Source organism: Canis lupus, chromosome 26 (assembly GCF_048164855.1).
Source record: "Canis lupus baileyi chromosome 26, mCanLup2.hap1, whole genome shotgun sequence".
Classification (NCBI taxonomy): Eukaryota; Metazoa; Chordata; class Mammalia; order Carnivora; family Canidae; genus Canis; species Canis lupus.
This window is the reverse complement of record NC_132863.1, coordinates 5,499,598-5,526,165: the sequence shown is the minus strand read 5'-3', so window position 1 is coordinate 5,526,165 and position 26,568 is coordinate 5,499,598. Positions and strand designations below refer to the sequence as shown.

Sequence of the window (26,568 nt, the reverse complement as noted above, 5' to 3'; positions counted from 1 at the left end):
CTTAGATTGCTGCAAGAAAGTTTCCACATGTGTCTGAGGCCTGTCTGACAGGCAGTTAGGTAGTGGGATTGGGAAACCGATTCCTGGTAAAAATACCATGATAGGATAAATGTCCCTTCTGAAAAGTTACGCCATCTCTTGCAATGAATGGAGTTTCAGATGCCTTAGGAGAGAGCTTAAGACGTTTCCCGAATTTAAATGACTATAATCATAGCCTCTTGAGGACCTGCACCAGGTGACCTCGATCCACATAACACCTGGTTCTGTGGTCAGCGTGCAGTGCCTACTTTATGCCAGGGCTGAAGCACCGGAGTATCATGGTCAGCGCTTGTGTCCTGCAAAGATAAACGCAAAAATGCCTTGTTCTGGTGGCCACGGACCAAAAGCAAATGAGGTCTAATTAATATAAACTCAGTTTGTAATTGTCAGTGTACATATTATTCATTTTGTGAAGAGGCAGCCCTTTTGATAATGCTGAACTTCATTTATCTGTCCTTCCGACCAATGTTTCTGGAGGATCTGCCATGGGGCAGGCTCCCCATCGAGGGCTCAGAGGTTAATAGTGCCCGTCCCTCCCTTCCCCCACCACCCAGGTCTATAGTCCATATGGGAGAAACACTTACATGGGAGCTAAATGTACTGAGCGTATAAAGTCTAGTAGTGGTGGCAGTAGAAGCCTAAGAAGGATCCACAGGTGGTGGGAGCCATTCCACCAAAACATACACTGGGGGTTAGAAATGCATATAAGGCGAGGCAATGTGTGATTTCAAATTTTCTAGTAGCCCCCTAAAGAAAATTAAAAAGACAAGTGAAATTAATTTTTATGATTTATTTTATTGAATGTAATACGGCTGAAATATTTCAACATAGAAGCCATATTTTTTAAGTATTAATGCAATAAAAGCAATACTATAAAAACATTCATGAGATATTTTACATTCTTTTTTGTCATACTAAGTGTTTGAATCCAGTACATAATTATCCTCACAGGGCCTGTCTCAACAGGCATTAAATTTTCATCAGAAACACATGGTCTGTATTTAAGATTTCACTAAATTTACGGTTGAAAACTACATTCACCGACCCTAGTTCCAAAACTACTTAAAAGTTAGTCAGTAATCAAATTGCACATCTGTTTTAAAATTTAATTGATTGACACGAAGTGAAATTTAAAATCGAACGCCTCTGACACAATCGCTGGATTTCAAGCACTCAGTGGCTCTTGGGTGTTGGATGGCACAGAGCCAGAGAGAAGGAAAGGAAGGGCAAGAGGAAGCAGCTGACATGATGACAATATCAGGCATATTTACAACACAGAGAGGACAGGACAAGGTCTCCCAATGCTAGTCTCCCCACTGTCCCCCATGGTCAGCCATTCTGGGCCCATAGGAAAGAAACACATTTTAGGCAAACACAACAAGGCAAAGCTGTAGAGAAAGAGAATAGAGCTGTTCCAAATGGAAATCACAACAGAGACATTTACCACCATCACTGTCTCCCACGATTTGTGTGGAAACCCGAGTCCCGTATGTAGGTGACATAGGGCATTGCTGCGGTAAGCCATGTGCACTGCTCCAAAGAGTGTTGAGTGCATGTAGCCAAAGTCAGGAGGCCTAGAATTTAGGGAGTGTGGGCAACTAACCACTAAGATAAATGGTTGAACTTGCACTTAGCGTTTGCATAGGTTGGCTGTCCTTTTTTTCTGCTGATGGGTTCCATCAGTGTATTTTTCCTCCTTTTGGGGTTTTAATGCTGAATGTGTAAAACCCTAAGCAGATTGTGTAACATCCCCCAGGCCCAGCTGCTGGTCCTGCCCACTAAAGGGGGAACTTGCCAGGTCCTCTGTGGAGTGCATCTCCAGGAAAAGTGGATTGGAAAGGATGGTTTGCTTTGCAAGGAGGCTCAGATTTTGTACAGCGAGTCGGGGAGCCGCATGGCCTTTTCCAGGCTTCTCCAGTAACGATTCTAGTCCTTTCTTTCCTCACCTGTGCAAAGCCTGGGCTGGCTTTGTCTGTTGGCCAAGCCTTTTCTCCAGGGCTTTGAAGGTGAAAAGCCCCTGGAACCTTCCTGTGAGCCCACAGCTGGGCCTGGCAGCATTTCCACCCTTTCCAGTAAGGGAGTGCAGTCAAAGAAAAAAAAAAAAAAAAGAAAAAGGAAACACACACACACACACACACACAAAGACAACACCCAAGCGTGGCGCCTCCCCCTCCAAAGACATGTGTTGTCATGCAAGTGTGCTTTTTTTAATTTGTGAAGGAATGGCCCTGAGAGTACTGTATTTACATTCTTGTGTTCACTGATAATGACTTTCAGATTTTTGGAGCTCTCCAGCTGACAACAAACCCCCAAACCCTCCACCTCCCCATAGGCCTCCCTCCTCAGACGGTGTCTGTCCTGCCTCGCGTCAGCTTTGCCTTATAAATGGAGTGCATTCTATAAAAACCAGGACGCCTTCGGAGCTGGAGTGCAGCCAGACCAACGGAGCCCTGTGTTTTATTAATCCTCTTTTCTTGAAAGTGCACAGCCAGGACCTCAGTGGGGGCCCGAAGCGGCCCTGCACAAGGACTCCCAACGCGAATGGCACCGAGAGGCCGCGGTCCCCCCCACCCAGGCCCCCGCCACCCGCTATTAATAGTCTGCACACAAGCCCTCAGCTGTCCAGGGCTGAAACCCCGGCGAGCATGCCAGAAACAGTCAACCATAACAAACATGGGAACGTAGCTCTGCTTGGAACGAAACCAGCCCCCATCCCTCCACCCCGGCTGAAGAAGCAGGCTTTTTTTCTGGACGCGGAAGGCAGCGCGAAGACCTTGACCGGAGGCCGGCCTCGCCCGGGCCAGGAGCGCCCTGAGCCCCAGGAGCCCCAGGCGCCCCAGGAGCCCGAGCCCGAGCCGGGGCCCGGCACAGCTGGCCGGCCAGGTAGGGCCCCGCCTGCCGAGGCCCCGGGGGATTGCACAAGGGCCGCTGGCCCTGAATCACGGCCCCCGTGGCATGGAGGCGGCCAGAGGCTGAGCGACATGAGCCTTTCCACTTCCTCCTCCGACTCGCTGGAGTTCGACCGCAGCATGCCCCTGTTCGGCTACGAGGCGGACACCAACAGCAGCCTGGAGGACTGCGAGGAGGAGAGCGACCAGGAGACCCTGGCCCCCCCGATCAAGTCCAAGAAGAAGAGGAACGGCTCCTTCGTGCTGCCCAAGCTGGTCAAGTCGCAGCTGCGCAAGATGAGCGGGGTGTTCAGCTCTTTCCTGACCCCCGAGAAGCGCATGGTCCGCAGGATCGCCGAGCTGTCTCGGGACAAGTGCACGTACTTCGGCTGCCTGGTGCAGGACTATGTGAGCTTTCTGCAGGAGAACAAGGAGTGCCACGTGTCCAGCACGGACATGCTGCAGACCATCCGGCAGTTCATGACGCAGGTGAAGAACTATTTGTCTCAGAGCTCGGAGCTGGACCCCCCCATCGAGTCGCTGATCCCCGAAGACCAAATTGGTAAGTCCCCACTTTGCCTTTTTTGTTCTCTTGAGACACAAAAAGCCCCAATAACCTCGTAGGACAGTACACCCTATTGGAGTTCCCTTGGATGAAGTCCTCTCTGGACTTCTAAACAACAGCATTGTCCCTGCCCTCCACCGTTCCCTGTGGCACCCGGGGTCCTGAAAGCAGCCCTCACCTTACGCACCTGCCTCTCCGGCTGCAACCCAGGCTTGCAAGTGTTTGAGGGAGCCACTGATGGGAACTGGCAGGATGGTTCTGTTCTGGGATAGAATTTGCCTTCTGAGGGTCCGATTCCCCACCTGATTTGGTGCTGGGTGTGTGACACAGCGGGGGAGCGTTTCCTGAAAGTGCATCCCTGGCAGGCAGTGTACGCAAACAGAAAGGTGTCTGTGCTGTCTTCTGATAGGGTCTTTCTTCTGCTTTGTTTGGGAAGTGTGCTTTTCACTGAGGTATAGCATATGTTCAGAAGAGTGCAGGCATCACAGCTGTGCAGCTGGATGAGCTTCCATAGTGACCACAACTGTGTGACAAGTTAGAGCACAGTAAGCACAACAGACCCACATCTGGAAGCCCCCTGAGACTACCACCCTGTCACCCTTCTACCAAAAGGGTAACTGCCCTTCTGGCTTCTGATGGCGCAGAATTCCTGAAGCAACACGGTTTGGGAGTAAGGAAAAAAAGGGGGAAAAAAAGGAAAAGACAAGTTTATTTTGTAATCTTTCAAATAAGTAACATATTTGGTGGTCACGTGAAAGGTGTTTTCTCTGAAATCAAGGGGAAATATTTTCTTTGTAACCTCATTGAAGGGCTGAATTGCTAATAGTTACTTTGGCCAAGGAATATTTGAATTTGGCAAGGCATCTTTTTTTTCCAGGACAAGAGGGTTGCAAGGAATTTTTTTTTTTTTTTTTTTTTTTTTTTTTTTTAATTTTAGAAGGTTGACTCTAAAAGGTTCATTTCAGAGACCTCATTCACTGGGCAGCCACAGCCAAAAGAGCTACCCAATATTTCCAGGCAGTTCACAAAGCTAAACCCAGATTTCTTTCTGATTGGGTCTGTTTGTTGAAAGTAGTAAACAGTAGGTGGTAGAGAGTGGTCTCTCTGTCCCTCTCTCCCTTCCTTTCTCTCTTTCTCTCTGTCTCTTTCTCCTTTAAGTAAGTTTCAGCAGCTCTTTGATTTTCTCACAAAGGAATCAAAGCCTTGTTTGTTTTCTCGCGGTTTGAGCCTGGTTGACGGGGCGGGGTGAGGGCTGGGTGTTGCTGAGGAGAGAGGCTGGAAGGAATGCGCCCTGGTCTGTGCTTGGAACTGACAAAGGTTTCTGGGGAGCAGAGTAGCCACGGAGGCCATCCTGTCCCCTGTCCCAGCAGAGCCCGCCCCTCAGGGGACAGCAGCTCACATGCCTTATTGACAGGGACCCTGAACCAGTGGAAGAAGCTCCCTTGAGGGAGCCCGTGGGGGGAGCCAGGCGGGTGCTGATGTCAGCACCGAGCTATGTGGCCACAGCGCCAACCAGCCCACAGAGACCAGGCTCCTGAGGCAGCAAGGGCCTTCCCTTCCTTCCTGCGACAGTAAGCGCCAGAGTGCTGTTCCCGGGACGCTCTTCTGCCAGATTCTTTTGAAGGGAAGCTCAGATACGGTGCTTGCTCTCAGAGCTCAAGGCCTCGTTTTCTCCAAAAACAAACATACGCTTTGCTGCTTTGGAAGGATGCAGCTTTTAATTTAAAATCTAAGGGCAATGACAAGGAGGGACGTTGACACATATGGAGCCTCTAATAGGAGCCGGGGTTCACCAGCGAGGACCCAGTAGGCGCAGCATGTGGGAGAGGAGGCTCACCCTTTGTTGAGACAGCTCAGACTAAATTTTTGCATGGAGATGTGGGTGTGGCCAACTAGGCATTGCCTCCCTTTTTTATTGCCTTGTTTGTTTTGGTTTTTAAACTTCCGCATTAAAGCGGGCACCTCCATGCCTCCAGTGAAAGCATCTTTCTGTGTTGAAGGTATGGTGAGTGTGCTGGCCTTTTGAAATTAAGAAGGTGGAGCAGCCTGGCTGGCTCAGCCGTTTAGCGCCGCCTCCAGCCCAGGGCCTGATCCTGGAGACCTGGGATCGAGTCCCACGTCGGGCTCCCTGCATGGAGCCTGCTTTTCCATCTGCCTATGTCTCTACCTCCCTCTCTCTCTGTGTGTCTCTCATAAATAAATAAATAAAATTTTTTTTTAAATGAGTTTTTTTTTAAGGTTTTTTATTTATTTATTCATAGACACAGAGAGAGAAAGGCAGAGACACAGGCAGAGGGAGAAGCAGGCTCCATGCAGGGAGCCTGACGTGGGACTCAATCCCGGGTCTCCAGGATCACGCCCCAGGCTGTAGGCGGCGCCAAACCGCTGCGCCACCAGGGCTGCCCAATAAAATCTTTTTTTAAAAAAAAAAAAGGAAATTAAGAAGGTGAACCAGAGCAGAGGTCAACCCGAGAAACTCAACACTTGGCCAAATGGAGAGAAAGAGGTGACCCTAATGATCAGAAAGGTGATCCCCTTCAATGTGTAAGTCACTCAATTAGGACTCCGACAAAAAAACTGGACTTAGTCTAATTGGCTGTTTTACCTGTTCATAAGTGAAGTGCTCGCTAGTTTATTGTAGACTTGTTCATATAGTCACTCCTTTGAGCCTCATAACCGACACAAGGTTGGTTACATTTATGTAGATATTGTTCATATTTTGAAAATTCAAGAACAGAGGCCATGATATAAAAACTGACTTGTAGAGGGTTTCACGGCTGATACATAGGGGAGCTTGGATTCAACCCAGATCTTTTCTCAGTTGTTTGCTCATGCCCACCATTTCTTACTTCCTGGAGGAAGTAATTAACTTTTAATGTATTCACTCCAAATGGATTCACTTTGAATGCCATCTCCGGAATACCAAGACTCAAGTTCGTTTGGAACAGGTGTCTGCTAATGCTCCTACAGCCTTTCAAGAATGCCAGTCTAGTCCTGTCCTCCTCTCCCACAACTTCTGAAGGTAATAGCTCTGCAAAAGGAGGTGAGAGTTTACATTTAAAGCCTGCATATACAGAATGTCCATCCTGAAATCATGGCAAATGGAGGAAGCATTTCACTGGCTTAACCCATGTAGAATTAGAGCTGTCGTTCATATGTGAAAAACGACCTTATGAATGTATTGTGTATATATTTAGTATATGGAGGTGGTGCTCATTTGTCTTCTTCAGTGATCTAGAGGAGAGCCAATGAAAACACCAAGCAGCTCCTACTCACTGCCACTTCATCCATGTACTCTTGTCACAACCCATTAGATCAGCACTTTCTAGGTGAGTATAAAATGATAAATAGCCAACCTCAGAAATAAAAAACTACCATTCTAAGTGGTTGTGTCCTAGTATGGAGAATTTACATTCTGTTGAGACTACTTTTTAAAGCATTGTCACCCAAAAGCCCTGCCATTTATTCAATTTATATTGAATAAATATTAGTTAACTGACATCAGCTTCACTTTCCTGGTTGGGGAATGAAGCCAGTGGGGATGAGACATGGTGAGTTCCCGGGTAACTCAGCTCCCTGTTCATTCCAGGACCACATATTGTTTCCCTTCTTGACTGCTCTCCACTCATCCCCTTCCCCCACACCCCACAAAGTGGTACATGAAAAGACAAACAGATGGTTTCACAAAACTGTACACACTTTCAGGTCCTACTCAAAAGTCTCAGGATCAGTAACTTCATCGACAGTGAGGTATACTCATTACTGGTGTGTCCCACCCTATAAAGTAGAGACCAGGTGTGACATTATTCATTATTTCATCATGAGTTCCTCACTGGTAAGCTTACACATCATCCCAGACTTGCTCCAGTCCTTTTCAACCAATAGGACAGATTAGTTCAAGATTTCTGATCATAAAATCTCTGCTCAGTAGAATTGGTTTCATTTTTGAGGTTAGTATTTTGATTTTATTCAAGCAAAAGAATCTTTATTTCTGATCTGATGTTAATCTTGGGAAATCCCTCTGTTTTCAAGTTTGTTTCAAGAAAAACAAAATTTCTCCAACTCCAAAAATCTTGGTAATCCCAAATTTTCTATTTCATTCAAACTGTCCCCCACGGACTATCAACAATAAAAAGAGCCAAGTGTTTGTATTCCTAAAAGCCAAGAGCAAAAAACAAAACAAAACAAAACAAAAAGCAACCAATAGTGTTCTGCTTTAATTGCTATATACTAACACATCTGAAGAACATTTTAATTATTTAAAGAAAAAGTATCTTTAAGCTCAATTCATATTCATGTGATTTTTTTTATACCGAAACAATAATGAAAAGTGGTTAGACAGCAGAGAGTGTAACATGAATGAGAAGGGGGTTTTAAAGTGATCCCCTAGGAGTTAAACAATTACAGCTACTTTGCTTCATAAAGCTGCCTCAAGTTTCAATATCTAGTGAGTGTGACTTGCTTTTTCATTTTTAGTTCACCATTTGGTTCAAGCCCTTGAATTATTATCTGCTCTTTCTTAGATTAAAGGTCATTCTGAGAGATGTGACCAGAACAGCATGTTAGTGCCAAGTGGAGATTAGAACCTTGAATCTGACTTTTGATCTAGACCATGTGACCATAACACCTGCAAGGAAGGAATGTCCTGGTACAGTTAGCAAAGGGCAGAAAGGAGAAAGATTGTCCTCTTGCAAGATAAAAATGCCTACATTAGTTTTGAAAATTAATTTAAATAGAAGACCCCAGGAAGCACCTCTTTTTTCCTATGGGACATCATTTCTTGTACAGTTTTTACTTTAGGGCATCAAAAATTGGGTTAATTGTGTCAACTAAAAGAAAGGTCACCTTGGAGTTAAGGATCTGTGTTAGGAGTCCCTGACTCCATGATACTCTGTGCAAGGAAATGGGTAGCTCAGAAATTCAGAGTAAGAGAGCCCTTGTTAACGAGGTGAGGACTGAGATGGCATCATAAAATAAGGCTCATAGAGATGTCTGCACTAGAGTGTTTTCTGAGTATATCCTGAGAATCTTCCATCTCAAGAGAGAGGTCAGCCCCGACCCCAGGCAGGAAACATCACCAGGCAAAAGAGGAATCTCACAGCAGTTGAGAGCGTGAGCAAGGGGACACTTGAAAGGCTGTGCTAATTGAAATGGAGGCATCAGAACCTTTAAGAGTTGGACGCGTCTTCTGCTACTCCACTCTCGCCAACAGAATGGCCCCGATGGGCTGTCTTACCAATAGATGGAGCCCTCACCATCCAGGGACACCCCAGGCTCGCCTTGCTCCCCCGGTCTGTCTATAGGCCAGGGCAGGAGCACCCCTCACCTGACCTCTAGGGACAGTGTCCACTTTGGAGACTCTCCCTTACTGGCCAGACTTGGAGGCTTCTTTTAGAAACCAGAAGTCATAGCCTGCTCCCTCTGTCAGATTCAAGAGTATGTGTTAAATGCATACTGTGTTTTTAATAGAAGCAAGTGAAAGCCCCCATAATCCCTCACGGGTGTGTGGTTCTTGATGGTTTATGGAGCAACTTGATGCATTGAATCCCCTTAAATCCCCTTAATGCCTTGGGGGGGGGGTCCCATTATCCTCATTTTTAGAGATGAGGAAACAAAAGCTTAGCGAGGTCACGCCAGGGTACAAATGGGACTGAACCAAATCATGTAGCAGGCTTTTCACTTTTCACACCACCCAGGGCAGCTCCACTGCCTTTCGAGGCTGTTTATGAGGAGGGAGGAAGAGTGTGCTGGGGAGGTCACCATAGCAGAGGGGACCTGCTCTCCAGAGGCTTATCATTGATGTTGTTACCCTGAATTTAACAACTTTAAATGCTGGCCCTTCCCTCCACCCCCTCCATTCTCTGTTCTGCAGGAGCAATACACTAAGCACTGCCCACAACCGAGGGGTGAGGCTAGAATTCAGCCTCACCTCCCCGAGGCCAGAGGAGCTACATAAATTATTTAAAATTTTTCTGTAAGGAAGATTAGATGCTTCTCCAGTGCTTTGAGGTTTTTAAAAATATATTAATTTATTTGAGAGAGAGAGACAAGGAGTAGAGGAAGATGGAGAGGGAGAGAGAATCTCCAGCAGACTCCCTGCTGTGCATGAAGCCCGATGTGGGGCTTGATCCCAGGACCCCGAGATCATGACCCGAGCCCAAACCAGGAGTCAGACGCTTAACCTCCTGAGTCACCCAGGTGCCCCCTCCACTGCTTTGGTTTTTACTGTCCTTTTGCTAGAAGGTCCTGAAATCAGGCCAACAGATTCCATACATGAACAATGACATGAACATAACCTATACTTTCCATAACTCCTTTTCTTGAAGCACACCAAAATGAACAAAAAAGTAAATGAGTCACCACTCACCACTGATACCCAGCGCTTGGTATCTTTATTTTGGGTGGGATTTTCCTTGAAATGAGAAAGCACCCTTGGTTATTTGTGGGCCAAAGCTTGCATTACTTACAAAACTTAGAGTAAAACTCAGGTTACAGGACATCCCTGCAGGGTGATAGGAAGCTGTGCCGGGATGGAGCCGACTGCCCCACAGCTGGGGGATGGCTTCATTGCCAGAGTCCCGCCTCCTGTATTCTGCAGAGGTAAGGAGAAGAAACACAATTTTCATGTAGGGACATTCCAGAAGGGTTTTCAGTTCAACTCAAAAGTCACTTTCGGAGCACCTGCTACCTGTAGGCCTCCAGCCGGGGACTGCAGCTGGCTCACGTGACTGCCCCCAAGTCTGGTGCTCAGAGCAGAGAGGTCTAATTTGCTCTATGCCACTGCAGAGGCCTCAGAGAACACCAAGAACCCAGGGAGCAGGGAGGAGGCAGACAGGCAAGGCTGCAGGGGAATCTATGTTGGGAAAGGCAAGGAGCCCACCAGCCGCAGGGAAGAGCATGTGGAAAGGTGCAGAGGTACAGCTGGGCTGCAACACTGTTGCCTTCAGTGAGAATGTGGGCTGCTTCTTCAGGAGGATATGGAGCAAAGAAGGAAAGGCAAAGGAGGGCTGCACCCCCAGAAGCTGAGTCTTCAGGGTGGTAGAAAGCATTTTAGAAAAATCACTCCAGGTAAAGATTGAACTCTTTAAAGATCTCTGTAGCCCAGGTACCAACCAATTGAATCAGATGCCAGCCATAAACACCTGCAGGCCAGTGCAACAAACCAGGAGGCCAGGGGCATAGAGTAGACAGACACAGCAGCACAGCAGTGTGACCCGGCCTTCCCAATGAGTAGATCAAAAACTGTCAGCAATGAACCGAATCCACCCTTCATCTCTCACACTTGCTCATCCGAAATGGGGCTGGGGGCTCTCCAACTCTAACTTCCTCTGAGAGACACACCACTGCCCAAGGTGCTCAGCTCGTCTGTGAGTCTAAGCTGTTAGACAGGGGACAGAGTGAGACTGTGACAAAACAGGCAAGCTCAGGGCGGGCAGGGGAGCCAGACTGCACATCTTCCGCCTTTGTATGTCTCTGGGGGTGTAAAGGGCTGAGGAAGAGTAAGAGGGCATGAGAGAAAGAACAATGTACAGAAAGCCAGGCAGCTTTTCAATTAATTCATCAGTGCTTTCAGTTCCCATTTCAAACCGAGTAAACCACAGTTAACACAGAAGAAAACAAAACCAAACAGACCTGAATCATTAAAAAACCTGGAATCCCAATCCCAAGATATACACCTTGCATTCAAAAATAACAGGAAGCCAGTGATTCTTGCCATTTACAAGGCGACAGATTCATACGAAGTGCTCACCATGTGGGATCTCACCCTTCCCACCAACAATCCCACTGGGGAGCTGTAAGTGATCCCATTTTATAGATGAGGAAGCTGAGGCTTGGAAAGGTCATCTTCTTACCTCAAGGCTACAGAGTAGAAAAGGGCTCATTTGTTCTTCACATGGAACCTGAGAGCCACTTGAACACCAGGTGGTCCACTTTTTAGGAGTAGTGTGTACAGAGGATTAGCAAAGTTCTCTTGTGGCTGCCTGGGTGTCACATCCCAGCTTGACTAAGACAGAACAGATAAATTTCTCGGCTGAAGGGCAGAAGTGTGTGGTGGTTCAGAGTACATGCTCAGGTGAGACTGTTGGGTTTGCCCAGTCCCAGTTCTGCTGATGATGAGCTGTGTGTGTTTGGTCATGTGTCCTAACATCTCTGTGCCTCCATTTCTTCACATGTAACATGAACTAGACACTGTTGTGCCTGCCTCCCTGACACCCACTTACCTATTCAATTGCCAACTGCCAGGGCCTAAGACATCTTGCCTGACACTTTCTCACGCCACCAGAACTCTTGTCCCAGGCAGGTGAAACAGCTGGGAGATTAATGCCCCCTTCACTCCCACGGAGCCTGAAGGGAGCAGGTGTATAAATACCCCAGCTGCCTCCCCTCTGGTGGGACAGCCCTGAGGCACGCTTCTACACTGTGTCTTGGACCTCCCTCAGGGTAAGCTGGGTAAGCTCCGGCTGCCGCCAATACTAACTGGCTTAATAAAGCATGTGGCATTGGCTGCCTGTGTCCCATCTCACTCCCCTCACGTGCTAACAGCGCTTCCCAGGATCACCTCCCAAATGAACCACTCACACTTGAGTCCTCTTCTCAAGGTTGGCTTCTGGAGAACCCAAGCTGAAACAAATAGGGATTATGTACTCGTTTCAGCTGAAGGGTTGTTTAAATCCTAAATCTGTGTAAAGTATGTAATAGTGCTAGGAAGCTGAATGAACACCGGCAATGTCAGTAATAATCCTGAATCCAATTAAGCACCCAAAGGAAGATGGGTTAGCACAAAAAGAAAATACTGAACTTGTTTCACTGTGCTGGTACAAGGGAGGCCCATGGTGCCACCTGACTTGTTGGCAGCAGCCACCGGCTTGCAGTTCGTCTCCACCACCCACCCTGGGAGCCATTTGACTTCTAAGCCGCGTGTGCATCTTGACTTCTAAGCTGCGCGTGCATCTGCACAGCGAGGGCTAACATACAGTGGGGGCCCACCAGTGCCATCCCCTTGCAGAACTGCAGGGGCGGAGCCCGATACATTGTAGCAATTACACATGTGCAACTTCACAATGTGAAATCTCAAACATGAGCTGCAATTTATCTTTCCTATTAGAAAAAATAAATACCCAGAATGTCAGAACTCAAACCAAGAGGCCATGGGACCTCCTCTTTCATCTTTGTCAACTAACATTTGAACATTAGGTCGTTTAGATTCTGGGTACTGTTAGAATCTCCTGGAGAATGTCGATTATGATTCTGGTTTGGTCTGGCAATCATCAAGGGTCCTGGTTCTGTCTCGCCTTCCTTTGGGCAGTGAGTCAGATGGCAGTTCAGAAGTTCGAGGCAATGACAGAGGTGAAGCGACTTGGCCGAAGCCACTTAGGAAGATAGAGCCCGGCTGGCTGCCAGGCCCCCTGTCGCCCGGTTCTTTGTGAGGCCTGCCTTCTGGGCACTTCACCTTAACCTTCCCGCCTGGCCGCAGTGGGGAAGCAGAAAGAACTCACACCAAACTGACGCATGAGCCGATCCTGTGACGGTTCCCTGTCGGAACTCTGACCTTCTCTTGCGATCCGCTGATCAGCTGATCCTCAGAGCGAAGCCACAGAGACAGAGCGTCGGTCTCCCCTTCCCAGCCGGGGAGGGACGGCTTCACAGCGCTGGCGGGCGGCCCGGAGGGCTTCCTGGAGATGACAGCGCCGGGTCTCCTCAAGGCAGGGAGCAGCGACGCCTCTGGCCATGCTTTTTACCGTCGGAAACAATTGATAGGATCTATATGAATATTTTCAGAAAATGTGCTTCCAGTTTTGGTCATTCAGCTAACAGGGCAGGAGTAAGGAGTAAAGTCCTGGAAAAGAATGTAAAGAGACCAGTCTTATTTCTAAATTATGACCTTTAAAAAGTATACTTTAAAGAAAAAAACCATCTAACACTGGTCTTTTTTTTTTTTTTTTCTATTTTGAATTTTAAGAGTGGATCTGGCAGTGGATCGCAGGTTTTAACTGTCCTATCAAAAGATTTCCACAGCATCATTCCTGGGGGTGGGAGTCTGTGGCACAAAGACCAGTGTCCCTTCCCTGGTGTCAAAGATGAGTTGCATGAGGGTCCCCAGGAGCAGCACAGAACCTTATGTAGATGATTCAGGTTAGTGCTCTGGCTCTGAGGTGACCAGGCTCTCCTTGAAGTTAAAATTTGCCCTTGGGGGTCAAGGTGAAAACCTCAAGCTGATCTCCAGTTGTTTTCGGCTTTATACATGATTACTGTAGCTTGCATTTATAAAATGTGCAAATCTTAACTGCTCAGCCTGGCAGATGTTCACGAATGAGCACATACATGTAGCCCCCACCCAGATCCAGATACAGAACATCTCCATCTCCCCAGAAGGGTCCTCCCACAGCCTCATTTATTCCTAGGGGTTACTGCCATCCTGACTTCTGTCATCATAGATTCAATTGTGCCTGCTTTTGAATTTTATATAAATGAAATGCTAAAGGAGATACTCCTTTATGTCAGGCTTCTTTCACACAGTGTTCCATCTGTGAGATTCATCCAGCTGTATCTGGAGAAGCAGTGTGCTGTTTTTCATGGAATAAATCTTCCATTGTCTGAATTCCATTCTACGAAGATATCCTTGTCTCCATTCCATTGAGATGGGCCTTTGGATGGTTTCCAGTTTGGGGCTATCATGAATCATGCCGCTATATCCATGTTCATGTACAGTCCTAATTAATGATGAGCGTGACTTCTACCCACCCCCCTTTGGTGACCTCATTCTAACAGGGTAGTGGTCACTTAACATGAATGGTGCTTGTGTAACCTTGAGATAGAGTGTAAAAACCGGCAAATGTTTATAAAGCAACCTGAACTTGAGAATTAAGAGGTGATTTACTTTGGAAAGCAATGTGATTGTTTAAAATACTTGGGCAGCCTCAAGCAAGCCATTAGATATCTCCAAATCTCTGCTTCCTCAGTTGTAAAACAATAGTATTGTGCAAAAATAAAAGAGTTGTAAGAATTAGATGAGCTAATAAAGTAAAGCACATAGAGCCTACCCCAGCTGAATGCTCAGGTGTCAATTGCTATTACTGGCTTTTCAATGTAATGATCACTTAGGGTAAAGTCAAAAATGCTAAAACATCACACAGGTTTATTAACACAACAGAACCGTGTAGACCAAGTAGTTCGTTTCAATGCCAGATATCAAATGAAAATGTTGTTCTGTTTTTCTTCTTCCTCCATAACCTCTTTTTCTTCAACCTTGACTTCTGTAGTTATAGAAAGCTCTAAATTTAAGCAGCGTTCTCCTGGATAGAGGTGGAGGGGAAGGAAAAAACCAAAATTGGGCTGGAGAAGCAAATCATTGTCAGCATTAACTTTGACATGAGTGTTAACTCTCGGTTATGGGAAAATCATTTTTGGTGTTTGTGCATCTGGCTTAGATTTCTCTTTGTTCCCGACCTTCTAATAATAGGTGGTAATTTGGATGCAATGTGATCTGATCCAGGGTCAGGAATTCCCAAGGCCAGAGAGATAATTCAACTATTTCCACGTTTATAAGGAAGTAGATCGATGGGCTTCTAAAAGGGAATCACATTAAAGTCTCAGAGATGAGGTCTGGCTACCCAGGTAGCTCTGATGAGGACATGCAAACATTTGAGATTGGAAAGCTGATGTTGAAAAAGCAGAGAGATTGTTATTAAGTCTTCTTGGGTCTGGATCTCCAGATTTTATGGTCACATTACTGTCGGCCAAGAAAGCTACTTCATTGGGCAACCATTCAAAGAAAGAAGGAAAAATAATGCCTTCCACACCTACAGGTATTTCCAAACTCTGACCAGAAACGCATTTCAAAATTTTTTAAATTTTTATTTTGAAATCATTTCAGACATACAGAAAAGTTGCAATCGTGTCTACCCTTTACCCCGATTCCCTGAATGTTAGTCCTTTGTCATGTTTCACTCTTCTCCTTTCTGTTTGCTTACACACACACACACACACACACACACACACATACACCTGCACAGGCTTGGGCACACACACACACACATACACCCTTCTTTTTTTTTTAACTATTGCAGACATTGTGTCCCTTTAGCTCTAAACAAAAACAGAGACATCTTGTTACAAATTAACAGATAAAGTGTTCACACTAGTACTTAACTGCAGACTTCATTCAAATCTCATCCAATGTCCTACTGATGCTCTTTATAGCAAACAAAATAAAGAATTTTGGGTCCAGACTTCAATCTAAGATAACATGTGTATTTAGGCGAATTTATCTTCTCTGGAAATATTTGAAGAAATCTTGACTCTTCCCAATTAGCAAATCTTCCCTTTAACATATTTGGGACACCTGCGTGGCTCAGTGGTTAAGCATCTGTCTTCAGCTCAGGCCGTGAGCCTGGGGTCCTGGGATCAAGTCCTGCATCAGGCTCCCCACAGGAAGCCTGCTTCTCCCTCTGCCTATGTCTCTGCCTCTAACTCTCTCTCTCTCTCTGTCTCTTGTGAATAAACAAAATCTTTTAAAAAGTAAAATAAAATAAGATATTTACTTACCTGTCAACTGGATGATCAGTGGAGGGACTGGGTCAAAAGAATGCCTTTTAGAATATTCACCTGTGCGCATGGGCCAGGGGGTATAAAAGTAGTTAAAACAAATCTATTTCATTGTATTGACTGCAAAAGGAACTGTAAGAATTTATTAGGGAAGACTCATTTTCCTTGGCTTTACCGAAAAATGTGTTGGAGTGTGAGGAGCGTGGGGCTGCTAGGTTTTGCCGGTTGGGCGGGTGTGAAGTTATAACCTGTCTGCCCTGTAGCCAGTACAGAATTGCAGCTGTCTATTCTGAGAAAGCAGACCTCGGGTTTCTTCTTCCTTCAGACAAGGGTCACAGTAGCTGCATTTTCTTTGACAGATGTGGTGCTGGAAAAAGCCATGCACAAGTGCATCTTAAAGCCCCTGAAGGGGCACGTGGAGGCCATGCTGAGGGACTTCCACATGGCCGACGGCTCGTGGAAACAGCTCAAGGAGAACCTGCAGCTTGTGCGGCAGAGGAACCCCCAGGAGCTGGGGGTCTTCGCCCCAACTCCTGACTTTGTGGACGTGGAGAAAATCAAAGTCAAGTTCATGACCATGCAGAAGATGTATTCACCGGAAAAGAAAGTCATGCTGCTGCTGAGGGTCTGCAAGCTTATTTATACTGTCATGGAGAACAACTCAGGTGAGATTACCCAAAGTCCAAGCTCCTTGCACGTCCTACGGGGGCCAGGGACGTGGCTGGTGACATGGCTGGTGACACATCAGGCTTTTCGATTCCGGATTTCTCTTTGTTTCAATCTCTTGGTTTCACCAAGCAGCTCACAAAAATACAAGTGTTAACACTAGTATCTGGCAAATCTGTCACTTGTAACAAGTTGGTAACACCAAGAAAAGTAAGCAATTGAGGCAATAAGATTCTTTTATGATACAAGTTGATGAAAGATTTAGTTCAGGGCAGTAGATACAGATTCAGTCTCTGGAGACTGAATTCATATCCTCCCTCTGTGAATGAATTCATTACCTCTGGGGCTTTGGCAACCTTGATCTACTTCTAAACTGAAGTTTCTACACCTGTTGTTGAAACTGACCCTGTCCTTTATAAGATGGGGATTAGATGAGGCAATGCAGGCATAGCCCCAAGCATGATGGAAATATCAGCAGTTATTACTACATTCTGGCCAGTGATGGTTTGTGTAGATGATCTAGGTCCAGCATGTGTCAAACAGAGCATTCAGTAATGATGTGGCTTCATTACAACTATGTCATTGGTTCTCCCATTTTTGCTACAAGCTGAAGCAATGTAATTGAATTCGCAAAAGAATCACATGGTTCAAAAGTAAGTCCTCGTATTTCCTCAGTTCTGCTTCTTATGAAACCCACGAGTGACTGTGATCCGTAGCTAGTGATTGGGGCCCGTGTAGGTTTCAGTGAGCCTTTGATCAACTTTTCCTCATGGAGAAGCAACAGAATACACAGGCTGATTAACCTCCACTTGGGTAGACAGGAATGTGTGTGCACTTTGCACGCTGTTGGGCAAAGACATTAAAATGTGAGCTCTTGAGCTGGTCATGACAGTGTATGAACATCACCTCTGAAATTTGCAAACATATTTCACATACAAGAAGTATATTTTCTGTAGTTCAGACAAGCATTGGCATAATTCTAAAATGGTGTCTGCATAGGATTATGTTCTTCTGATGCACAGTTTTTCAACCTTAGCACTAATGACATTTAAAATGGATAATTCTCTGTTGTGGGGGCTGCTTCCTGTTTGGAGTTTATTGGCATCCTGGATGTCATTTGCACCCCACCCTCTAGTCATGACAGTGAAAAATGTCTCCAGACAATGCCAAATTCCCCTGGGCGGGGTGGCACAGTCACCCCAAACTAAAAACTCACTTATGTAATGAAAAGTAGCAATAAGGCCAAAAAAATTTTTGTCATATATTAATCATATGTAATCTATTCGACATATACTGAATTTGCACATTTAAATAAATTAACTGTGTGCTCACATTAACACAGAGCAAAGTTTTTTCCTGGTCTGAGCATGTTGATGATTAATTTCCACAGAAACCAGAAGGGAAAAAAAGAAAAAAAAAGAAAGAAAGCAGTAGGGAACACATTAGAATTCACAAAGGACTAAGGTAATAAGTGGATACTTAGTAAATGCTTTATGATATTACTTGCTGAAAGTTAAACTCTTTGCAAGTACTCTGTTCTGTTGTATAACCTGATGCATATCATGAAAGCATGGAGAAAATCTTTCATGTATTCATTGACTCATAGACATTTCATTCTGAAATTGTAGTTTGGGTCGGTCTCTGACATGAGCAGCCCAGAGGGTCACAGGCTGCTTAGGATTCCAGAAACACCCACCTCTGTTTATGAATAGCACATTTCCCCAGATGACTCCTAGCTATCTAATAAAAGCAGTATGCGGGGGATATAAAAGAAAGAAGTGTTGGTAAAAATATTCCCATCTTCCCCTTTCTTCTGATCCCAGGGAGGATGTATGGAGCTGATGATTTTTTACCAGTCCTGACCTACGTCATAGCTCAGTGTGACATGTTGGAACTGGACACTGAAATTGAGTACATGATGGAGCTCTTAGACCCATCACTCTTACACGGAGAAGGTAACAATCACTTGATGACATGGGAGGAATTGGGGTACCTTTTTTTGGTTTTGTTTTCATCTTGTTTTCCTTTTTTTTCCTCAAAGATTTTATTTATTTCAGAGAGAGCATGAGTGGGGGCAGGGGCAGAGGGAGAGGGAGAAGGAGAAGCAGACTCCCCACTGAGCAGGAAACCTGGTGTGGGGCTCCATCCCAGGACCCTGGGATCATGACCTGAGCCAAGGGCAGATGCTTAACCAACTGAGCCACCCAGGTGCCCCTCACTTTTTTTTCTTGAAGTGAAATTGACATAGCATCAAATTGGCTATTTTAAAGTGAACGATTCAATGGCATTTAGTACCTTCACAGTTTTGTGCTGTCCACCACCTCTCTTTTACCCCAAATAAATAAGAGATTTTCATCACCCCAAGATAAAACCCCATGCCCATTCAACAGTCATGTGAGTGCCTTTTTGACATTATAAGGGTTAACCATATTTTTTATTTCTTTTTCGATTTAAAAGAATGTGCTTTTTTTCTAGTTATAAAAGCGATACATATTCATTGTAGAAAATATGGAAAAGTCAGAAAACCACAAAAATAGAACCCACCCATAAATATACTTTACCTAGAATGGTTAATTGCGATAAAAAATACCATTCAATAGAAAAAATGTGTATTTTAAAAAAGAAATGGTTTCCTTAAGAAGGGAGGTATAAACTTTTGTTAGAGAATATTTTCACTACCAGATGAACATTCTGCTGTTCAACCAGTGAAACGGACGAAGGCTGGCCTTTTGTTTTCATCTGTTTAAAAAATGTTGTTTTCAAGATGAAAACAGCATTGATTTTCTTTCTATTTAAATAATTGCATCTGCTCACTGTTAAAATAAAACTGCAGTGGAGTACAATCTGAGCAGTTTGCTTTCAACTTACCTTGTCATTTCAGTCTCCTTGTATCTGCCTGACCCTGACATGTCTTAGCAGAAATTCCTTCTCCTTATACATCGGTTAGGTATTTTATCCTGGAAATAATTGGGATGTTCGCCATTGTGTTGCCCAGCCTTGAAAAGCAGAAATAACTGGGGCTCTTACGTGAGCTGTCCTTTTAAAGGAGAACGAATCAGGGTCTTTGCATTGTGAATCCTGTTAATCCATTTTCATGAGCCCAGATGGACCCTAAGTGGTGCATAGAACTGGTTTCTTTCTTTTTTTTTTTTTCTTTCTTTTTTTTTTTTTTTTTTTCCTTTCTCTGCTGAGTTTTAGCCTGGCCTTGAGTAAAAAGATCCATGTGCTGATAGGCTTCTACAGGGAATGCATCACACTGGTATTTTCCCTGGAGGGAGACTGAAGTATATTGTCACCCCTAGAATGTGTCCCTTAGTCCCCTAAGTCCTCAGTGCTTGGCTTTTTTTTTTTTTTCAGAGGGTCTGTCCTCCCTGGAGACCCCGGAGGTACGACGTATACCCTTCCCACCCCTTGAGGGATAGCGCTGACTCAGGATTAGTGATGAATATTTTTTCATCCTCTCCCTCCAGCCTGAAGAGATATCAATGAACCTCTTTGATCCCTTTACCCCCTCCCCCATCTACCCCTCCCTCAGTAATATTCACCACCCTGGAACCAGACATTCCATGATGACCCACCAAGATCCTGCCTGGAGCTTCCCGGCCTGCTTTGCCTTGGCATTTAAAAGGAGAGGGGAAAGCTTGTGGTTTTGTCCAACGACTAATAGAAGCATAGTTTGTCTCCATGCCCTGCTTTACGTTCTTCTATTGTTGTTCTTTTTTTTTTAAGATTTTATTTATTTATTCATGAGAGACACACAGAGAGAGAGAGGCAGAGACACAGGCAGAGGGAGAAGCAGGCCCCATGCAGGGAGCCCGATGTGGGGCCATATCACACATCCCCGGACCACACCGTGAGCCCAAGGACGCTCAACTGCTGAGCCACCCAGGCGTCCCTCCTTTCTTCTATTGTATTTTTATTACTATTTCATATGCATCTGAGCGTTGGCTCATGTTTTGAGCCCTAATCATGCTTAATTCTAGAAATGAGTACATCAAACTCCTGGAGCTTTGGGGAACGGGCATGTCAGTTTACTGAGAAAGTGACCATTCTGTTGCTGACAATGTATGTTTCGGGCAAACACATGCTTACGTCCTGCTTACGTGTACTTGTTTTATTTTCTTCTGTTTTGTTTTTCACAGCAACTGGAAATTATTTAATGTATTTCATTTTAGCCTGTCTTTATATAATAAAGAGTTGATCAGTTTGTAAATATGTGATTTAAACCATGGTTGACTTACAAATGTCACTGCAATTTTTTAGAAAACATAGTCCCTGATATATGTTAAACACCTACTCAGAAAGCCCGGGTGAGCCAGTGGGCATGTGCTTTGTGTAAAGATGGAAGAAGCAGGGCAATCCATCATTTCTTTCAGGTGGACAATTTACTGTCCTAATAAGGAAGGGAGCACAATGGAAATACACCTGAACTGTTTTATTGCAGTAATTTTTCATATCTGAAATTGTATTATTTAATATTTTGAATAAGATTTTAAAAATAAATGGCAAAGATATTAAAAAAAAAAAAAAGGACGCCAAAGGGACGGAGACAGCCACTTCCTGCCACCGTTCCCAGCGACCCCCCAGAGTGAGGCACTGCCCTGGGCACCGTTTTGGTGACAGATGGGCAGGTGGCTGTCCTCACCTCCAGGAATCACGTATGAAAGAAAGACAAGGACCCAGAGAGGGAACGTAGGGGGCAGCCGGTGAGCTTGCGTTTCAACTAGAGCCTGCCTCCACTTCACTGTGTCGCTCCTTGGCTTCTTGCCTCGGGACAACTGGCGGGCGGACAGGTTGGCGGCGGTTACAGACCGGGCCCGACCGTCAGGGATCTGCAGCTGCGTAGGCCAGGCCGGGAGGAAGACGTGCGTTACCAGCCCAGTCCTCTGCGGCCTGCCCGAAGCCCTCTTTGCTTTTCGGGGCAGCAGCCCACATCTCTTTTCTGCTGTTTAAGCAGCTAGTTTCATTTACAGAAAAGGCGTCATAAAATCCCTCTTCAGTGCACGGCTCTTGTGGCAGGGTTAGAGTTTTGCTGAAATGTAACCCTTCCTCTAATTGCATCCACATGTTTCAAAGTGTGGTCAACTTTGGGCTTCCAGAATTTTAAGCTTTCTCCTTAATGCCCGGAACAGATCAGAGCTATGGAGTCTGAAATTTGACTTCCAGAGGGAACACCCTCCCTCCCAAACTTGACTGCACTTGGTCCCTTCAAGTCCCAGTTCCAATACTAATACCTCCACGCAGCCTTTCTTGAACACTGACGTCCCTGTTGATTGGAAAACCTCTGGAAAACCTCTCTGTAGCATTTAAATTCTGCCCATTGAATTTCACACTCAGCCATGTGCTGATTTGTTCATGGGGCAAATATTTAGTAAAAATCAGCTATTAATACAGAATTCTGTACTAACGTGTGGGAGGTTCCATAAGGAACTTGCATCCCCATGGTTGGGCCATTAGGCTATGCAGGTGACTCTGAGCAGGTATCCCATTGTATGCATGGGACCTGTATTGCCCAGAGTGGGCTAGATGATGCTATGATAAATCATAACTCCCTCATATCTCTGTCAGTGACCTGAAAACCACAAAGGTGTGTTCCTTTCTAAGTTGCATGTCCGATGCAGTTTGCAGAGGGCTGTGCTCATTTCTCAGATGGTGGATCAGTTGCCACCTCAAAAATTTTTTTAAGATTTTTATTTATTTATTCATGAGAGACATAGAGAGAGAGAGGCAGAGACAGAGGTAGAGGGAGAAGCAGGCTTCCTGCAGGAAGTCCGATGCAGGACTCGATCCCAGGACCTCAGGATCACGTCCTGAGCCAAAGACAGACGCTCAACCACTGAGCCACCCAGGTGCCTACCACCTCAAATGTTCTCATTTGTTGACCAGAGAGAAAATTCTTCAGAGTTTTACATTAGCAGCTAAATACTTTGGCCAGTAACAAAACTCATTTAACCACAACTAACTTCGAATCCTGCATGAGTAAACCCACTATACCGGTTTTCTTTAATAAATTCATAAACTTCTGTAAAGCAGGGACTCAGATTCTGTTTCTTACAGACCTACCCCCTGCTCTATACCAAATTTGGGCTCACAATAGAAATTCAGTAGATATTTTGACAAAAGTGTCTCTCAAGTTAAAATATGCTGAGCCCGGGCCCCTGGGTGGTTCAATGGTTGAGCATCTGCCTTTGACTCAAGTTGTGATCCCAGGGCCCTGGGATCAAGTCCTGCATCGGAGCCTGCTTCTCCTTCTGCCTATGTCTCTGTGTGTCTCTCATGAATAAATAAATAAATCTTAAAAATAATAATAATAAAATATGCTGAGCCCAATTAGGGAATTTTTAATAAACATTGGGGGCGCCCCCTCGTGGTCCACTAGCGTGGCATTTACAAGTTCCACCAAAGGCATCTAATTATAGTTTAGGACAAAGTTCTGAACCCACTTACAGGCATCTTATGGTGTTGCAAGTCTTTTAATACTCGCTAAACATAAGAAATCATTCGTAAATGCACTCACTTTCTGTCACTTGTGAATTATTTTTTCCTAAATGTCATGTTACATTAGCCCCCAAGAAAGGGTTTTTTAAAAAGGGAATCAGAAAGGAAGAAGTTTGAAAAACCCATGTTATTGTGAACACACTTGTATCCTGTGCAGTTCTTTCAAAGTGTAGAGTTTACTTAAAACTTAGAATATATGAATTCCGAAAAGGAAAACCCGAAAGTGAGTATTGCCAAGATGTGTGTGGACTCCTGTTCCTAAGTAAATGATTCAGGCCTGGAGTGCTTGACCTCACCACGCTCCAGCGTCTCCTTGCCTCCATCAGACCTAATGCCCTGATCTTTCCCAACAAAGCACTTCCACAGTCGCACTGAAATAAGGGCAGCCCGGGTGGCTCAGCAGTTTAGCGCCTGCCTGGCTTTAGCCCAGGGTGTGATCCTGGAGACCCGGAATCAAGTCCCTCATCGGACTCCCCGTGTGGAGCCTGTTTCTCCCTCTGCCTGTGTCTCTGCCTCTCTCTCTCTGTGTCTCTCATGAATAAATAAATTTAAAATAATAATCTAGAGATTTTGTATGTCTTGCCCCAGTAGAATGGGAATTCCATCCATGAAAACAGGCACCCTCAGCCTGGCCCCACAGCGCCCCCCAGCACTGGCACAGGTGGTGGGGTGGGGTGGGGGGGTCCCCAGTACATGCATAGGATGAAGAGATGCATGGATGGAGGAAGGTAGGAAGGACTTGAACTTCTGGTCCCAGGAGGAAACCCATATGAAGACAATAGGAAGCATGACCTTGCTTCTGCTGTCCTCACCTGTCATCACCAGCATATAAACTCCTGGAAAACTCATTCTTTCTGCCCTTTCCAGGAGGTTATTACTTGACAAGTGCCTACGGGGCACTTTCTCTGATAAAGAATTTCCAAGAAGAACAGGCTGCTCGACTGCTCAGCTCAGAGACCAGGGACACCCTGAGGCAGTGGCACAAACGGAGAACCACCAATCGAACCATCCCCTCAGTGGACGACTTTCAGGTAAGTAGCTGGCAGGGGCGCCTCGGGGCCCGAGTGCCACCCAGTCCTCCAGGGAGGCACACACAGCACAGCGCACGGGGCTCAGGGCGCCTGAGGTCCCCCCTTTGTTAGATCATCCGGCGGAAAAGGGATATTTTAAACCACCCTCTGACCTTGTTGTTTCACTTCTCTGTTTTCTTTGAATTAGAAAAGAAAATACATGGGGGTTTGGTGCAAGTTTTGCTGCCATTAAGAAAACAAAGTCAGGGGGCGGCCTGGGTGGCTCAGCGGTTTAGCACCGCTTTCAGCCCAGGGCCTGATCCTGGAGACCCGGGATCGAGTCCCACGTCAGGCTCTCTCCGTGGAGCCTGCTTCTCCCTCTGCCTGTGTCTCTGCCTCTCTCTCTCTCTCTCTTTCTCTCTCTCTGTCTCTCATGAATAAATAAAATTTATTTTAAAAAAAAGAAAGAAAACAAAGTCAGATTAAGTGGAGATTTCTCTCAGAATGTGCAGCAGGGATGCAGAACACCTGGGCAGACAGGAAGTTAAAAAGAAGGAAGCTCTTGGCTCAGGCGGTGGGTATTTTATTTGATTCGGCCAGTGGAGTGGGAGTGTTAGGCATCGTAGTTGACCTGGTGTCCCTGAGAAGAGGGAGAGGTGCAGAGATGTGTTCTCTATTCTTTTTCTCCATCCGCCCCCTCAGAATGGAAGACATCAGAATCCGATTGGCAGCATCAGCTCTACAACCAGTTAGTTGGGACCAGAGTTTCAGAGTAATCATCTGAGCCAAATCCCGCCTAGATCCCCATCCAGAGTTTTCCATGGCCATGAGCTAGAAGTGTGGCCAAAATGCTGGTTTCTCAGGGAGGAAAGGCAGATTAAGGCTGCAGACTTCTTGCCCAATACAACTCTTGATTTGCTCATAGTCAGTGACATTATGAATAATTTTACAAATGTCTTTGAATAGTACTTTCAAAGTTTCTAACCGAATTATAAAACCTGGCTATGTTTTGTTGCTATGTGTCACGTGGTGAATTTCCAAGCAGGGCAGATTAGTCTCTGTGTCTGGACTCTCCTTTTTTGCCTCTTTGTCTTCTTGATGCTCTGAAAATACTCAGAGGTGTCTCTGGTTCAAAGTCAGCTGATGTGGAAAGGCAAGATTAGCAAGTCTTTCTCCAAGATAGCACTATTCTCAGAAATACATCCCCAAGCACAGAACTGCAAAGAATGCCTGCTGCCTCCCTCCCTCATCCCCTTGAAAGGGTTGTTGAAGAGCTATTCACGTGTCAAGTGATTTAGCTCATGCAGGCTCTTGGGATACTGTGATATGGGCTGGTGTCAGGAGGATTTCTGAGGTCCTACAGCCTCTGAGGAGAAGAACAGAGGACTTGAGAAAAGCTCATGTTTCCATTTCCCCGCTGGCCACCAGCCCCTCCTCCATCTGGAGCTGCTAATGGGAGACACTGGCCTCTGTCCACCTGGGATACGCACACCTTTTTTTTTTTTTTTTTTTAATGGGCAGAACCTTTATTTCCTAACCCACTCCTTGGATCTCTGTCAGAATAAAGAACAGAGGCACAATAGGTAGAATGCCAAGTAAACCCTTCTTAAGCAACCCAGCTGAGACCGCACACCTGTACTCTTCATAGCAGTCCTTTTTCACACACCAGACAGAAGGGGAAGCCCGACAGGGAGGCCCACTTGCGCAGATTCAGGTCTTGTTGGGGATGTTGAGCAGTTACAAGAGGCTCTTCAGAGAAGGTAAAGCCATTCTTAGATAGTCATGCCTGGAAAATAGCTTGCTCCGCAGATCTTCAGGACCAAGTGTCTTGAACCCTTCTTCGGGGTCGTGGGCCACAGCTGGAGCTTGATATAACCCAAGAAAGGACTTGTCAGTGCTCTCCTTGTTTGTAAAAGGGAAAACTCAGAAGCAAAGCTCCACTTGGAACCCCTAAGTCAGGGGCACAGACACACTCAATGGTCTTCTCACACTGGAGAGACGGCACACAGCATGATGGTGAAAACGCCAGAGCACTGGCCTTCCCACTAACGAGGCAAGTTACTTAGCTTTTCTGTGCCGCAGTTTCTTCACTGAGTAAGTGGGGATGGTGTAGACTTCATTACAAAGTTCTCTTCAGGAGTCTGTGGGTTAATGCACACCAAGCGTGTGAGACAAATGTTGGGGGCAGTGGGCTGGGAGAAAATGGAACATGTGTGTACAAATTCAGGTGTTCAGATCCAAGGTTGTCAGAGCTATCCAACATGTGCAGAGCTCACCGTCCTTCCCAGGGGCCTTTCCTTCCATCTGCCAGTAAACCCTCAAGGTAATCCTGTGGGACTCTGGGCTGAGAGCACCT

At 45.7% G+C, this 26,568-nt stretch overlaps 1 protein-coding gene across 12 annotated transcripts in view; it reads left to right on the top strand.

Annotated features, from left to right (window-relative positions):
* RIN2 (Ras and Rab interactor 2) overlaps positions 1 to 26,568 on the top strand; it is a 218,543-nt gene that overhangs the window by 189,214 nt on the left and 2,761 nt on the right. For 11 of the 12 annotated variants that reach the window (XM_072799857.1, XM_072799858.1, XM_072799860.1 and 8 more), the window contains 4 exons: positions 2,317 to 3,489; positions 16,398 to 16,703; positions 18,528 to 18,659; positions 24,070 to 24,233. In XM_072799857.1, coding sequence (XP_072655958.1) covers positions 2,317 to 3,489; positions 16,398 to 16,703; positions 18,528 to 18,659; positions 24,070 to 24,233 — 1,775 coding nt within the window. The remainder of the gene's footprint in view (positions 1 to 2,316; positions 3,490 to 16,397; positions 16,704 to 18,527; positions 18,660 to 24,069; positions 24,234 to 26,568) is intronic. The other variant, XM_072799859.1, reaches the window with a different exon arrangement.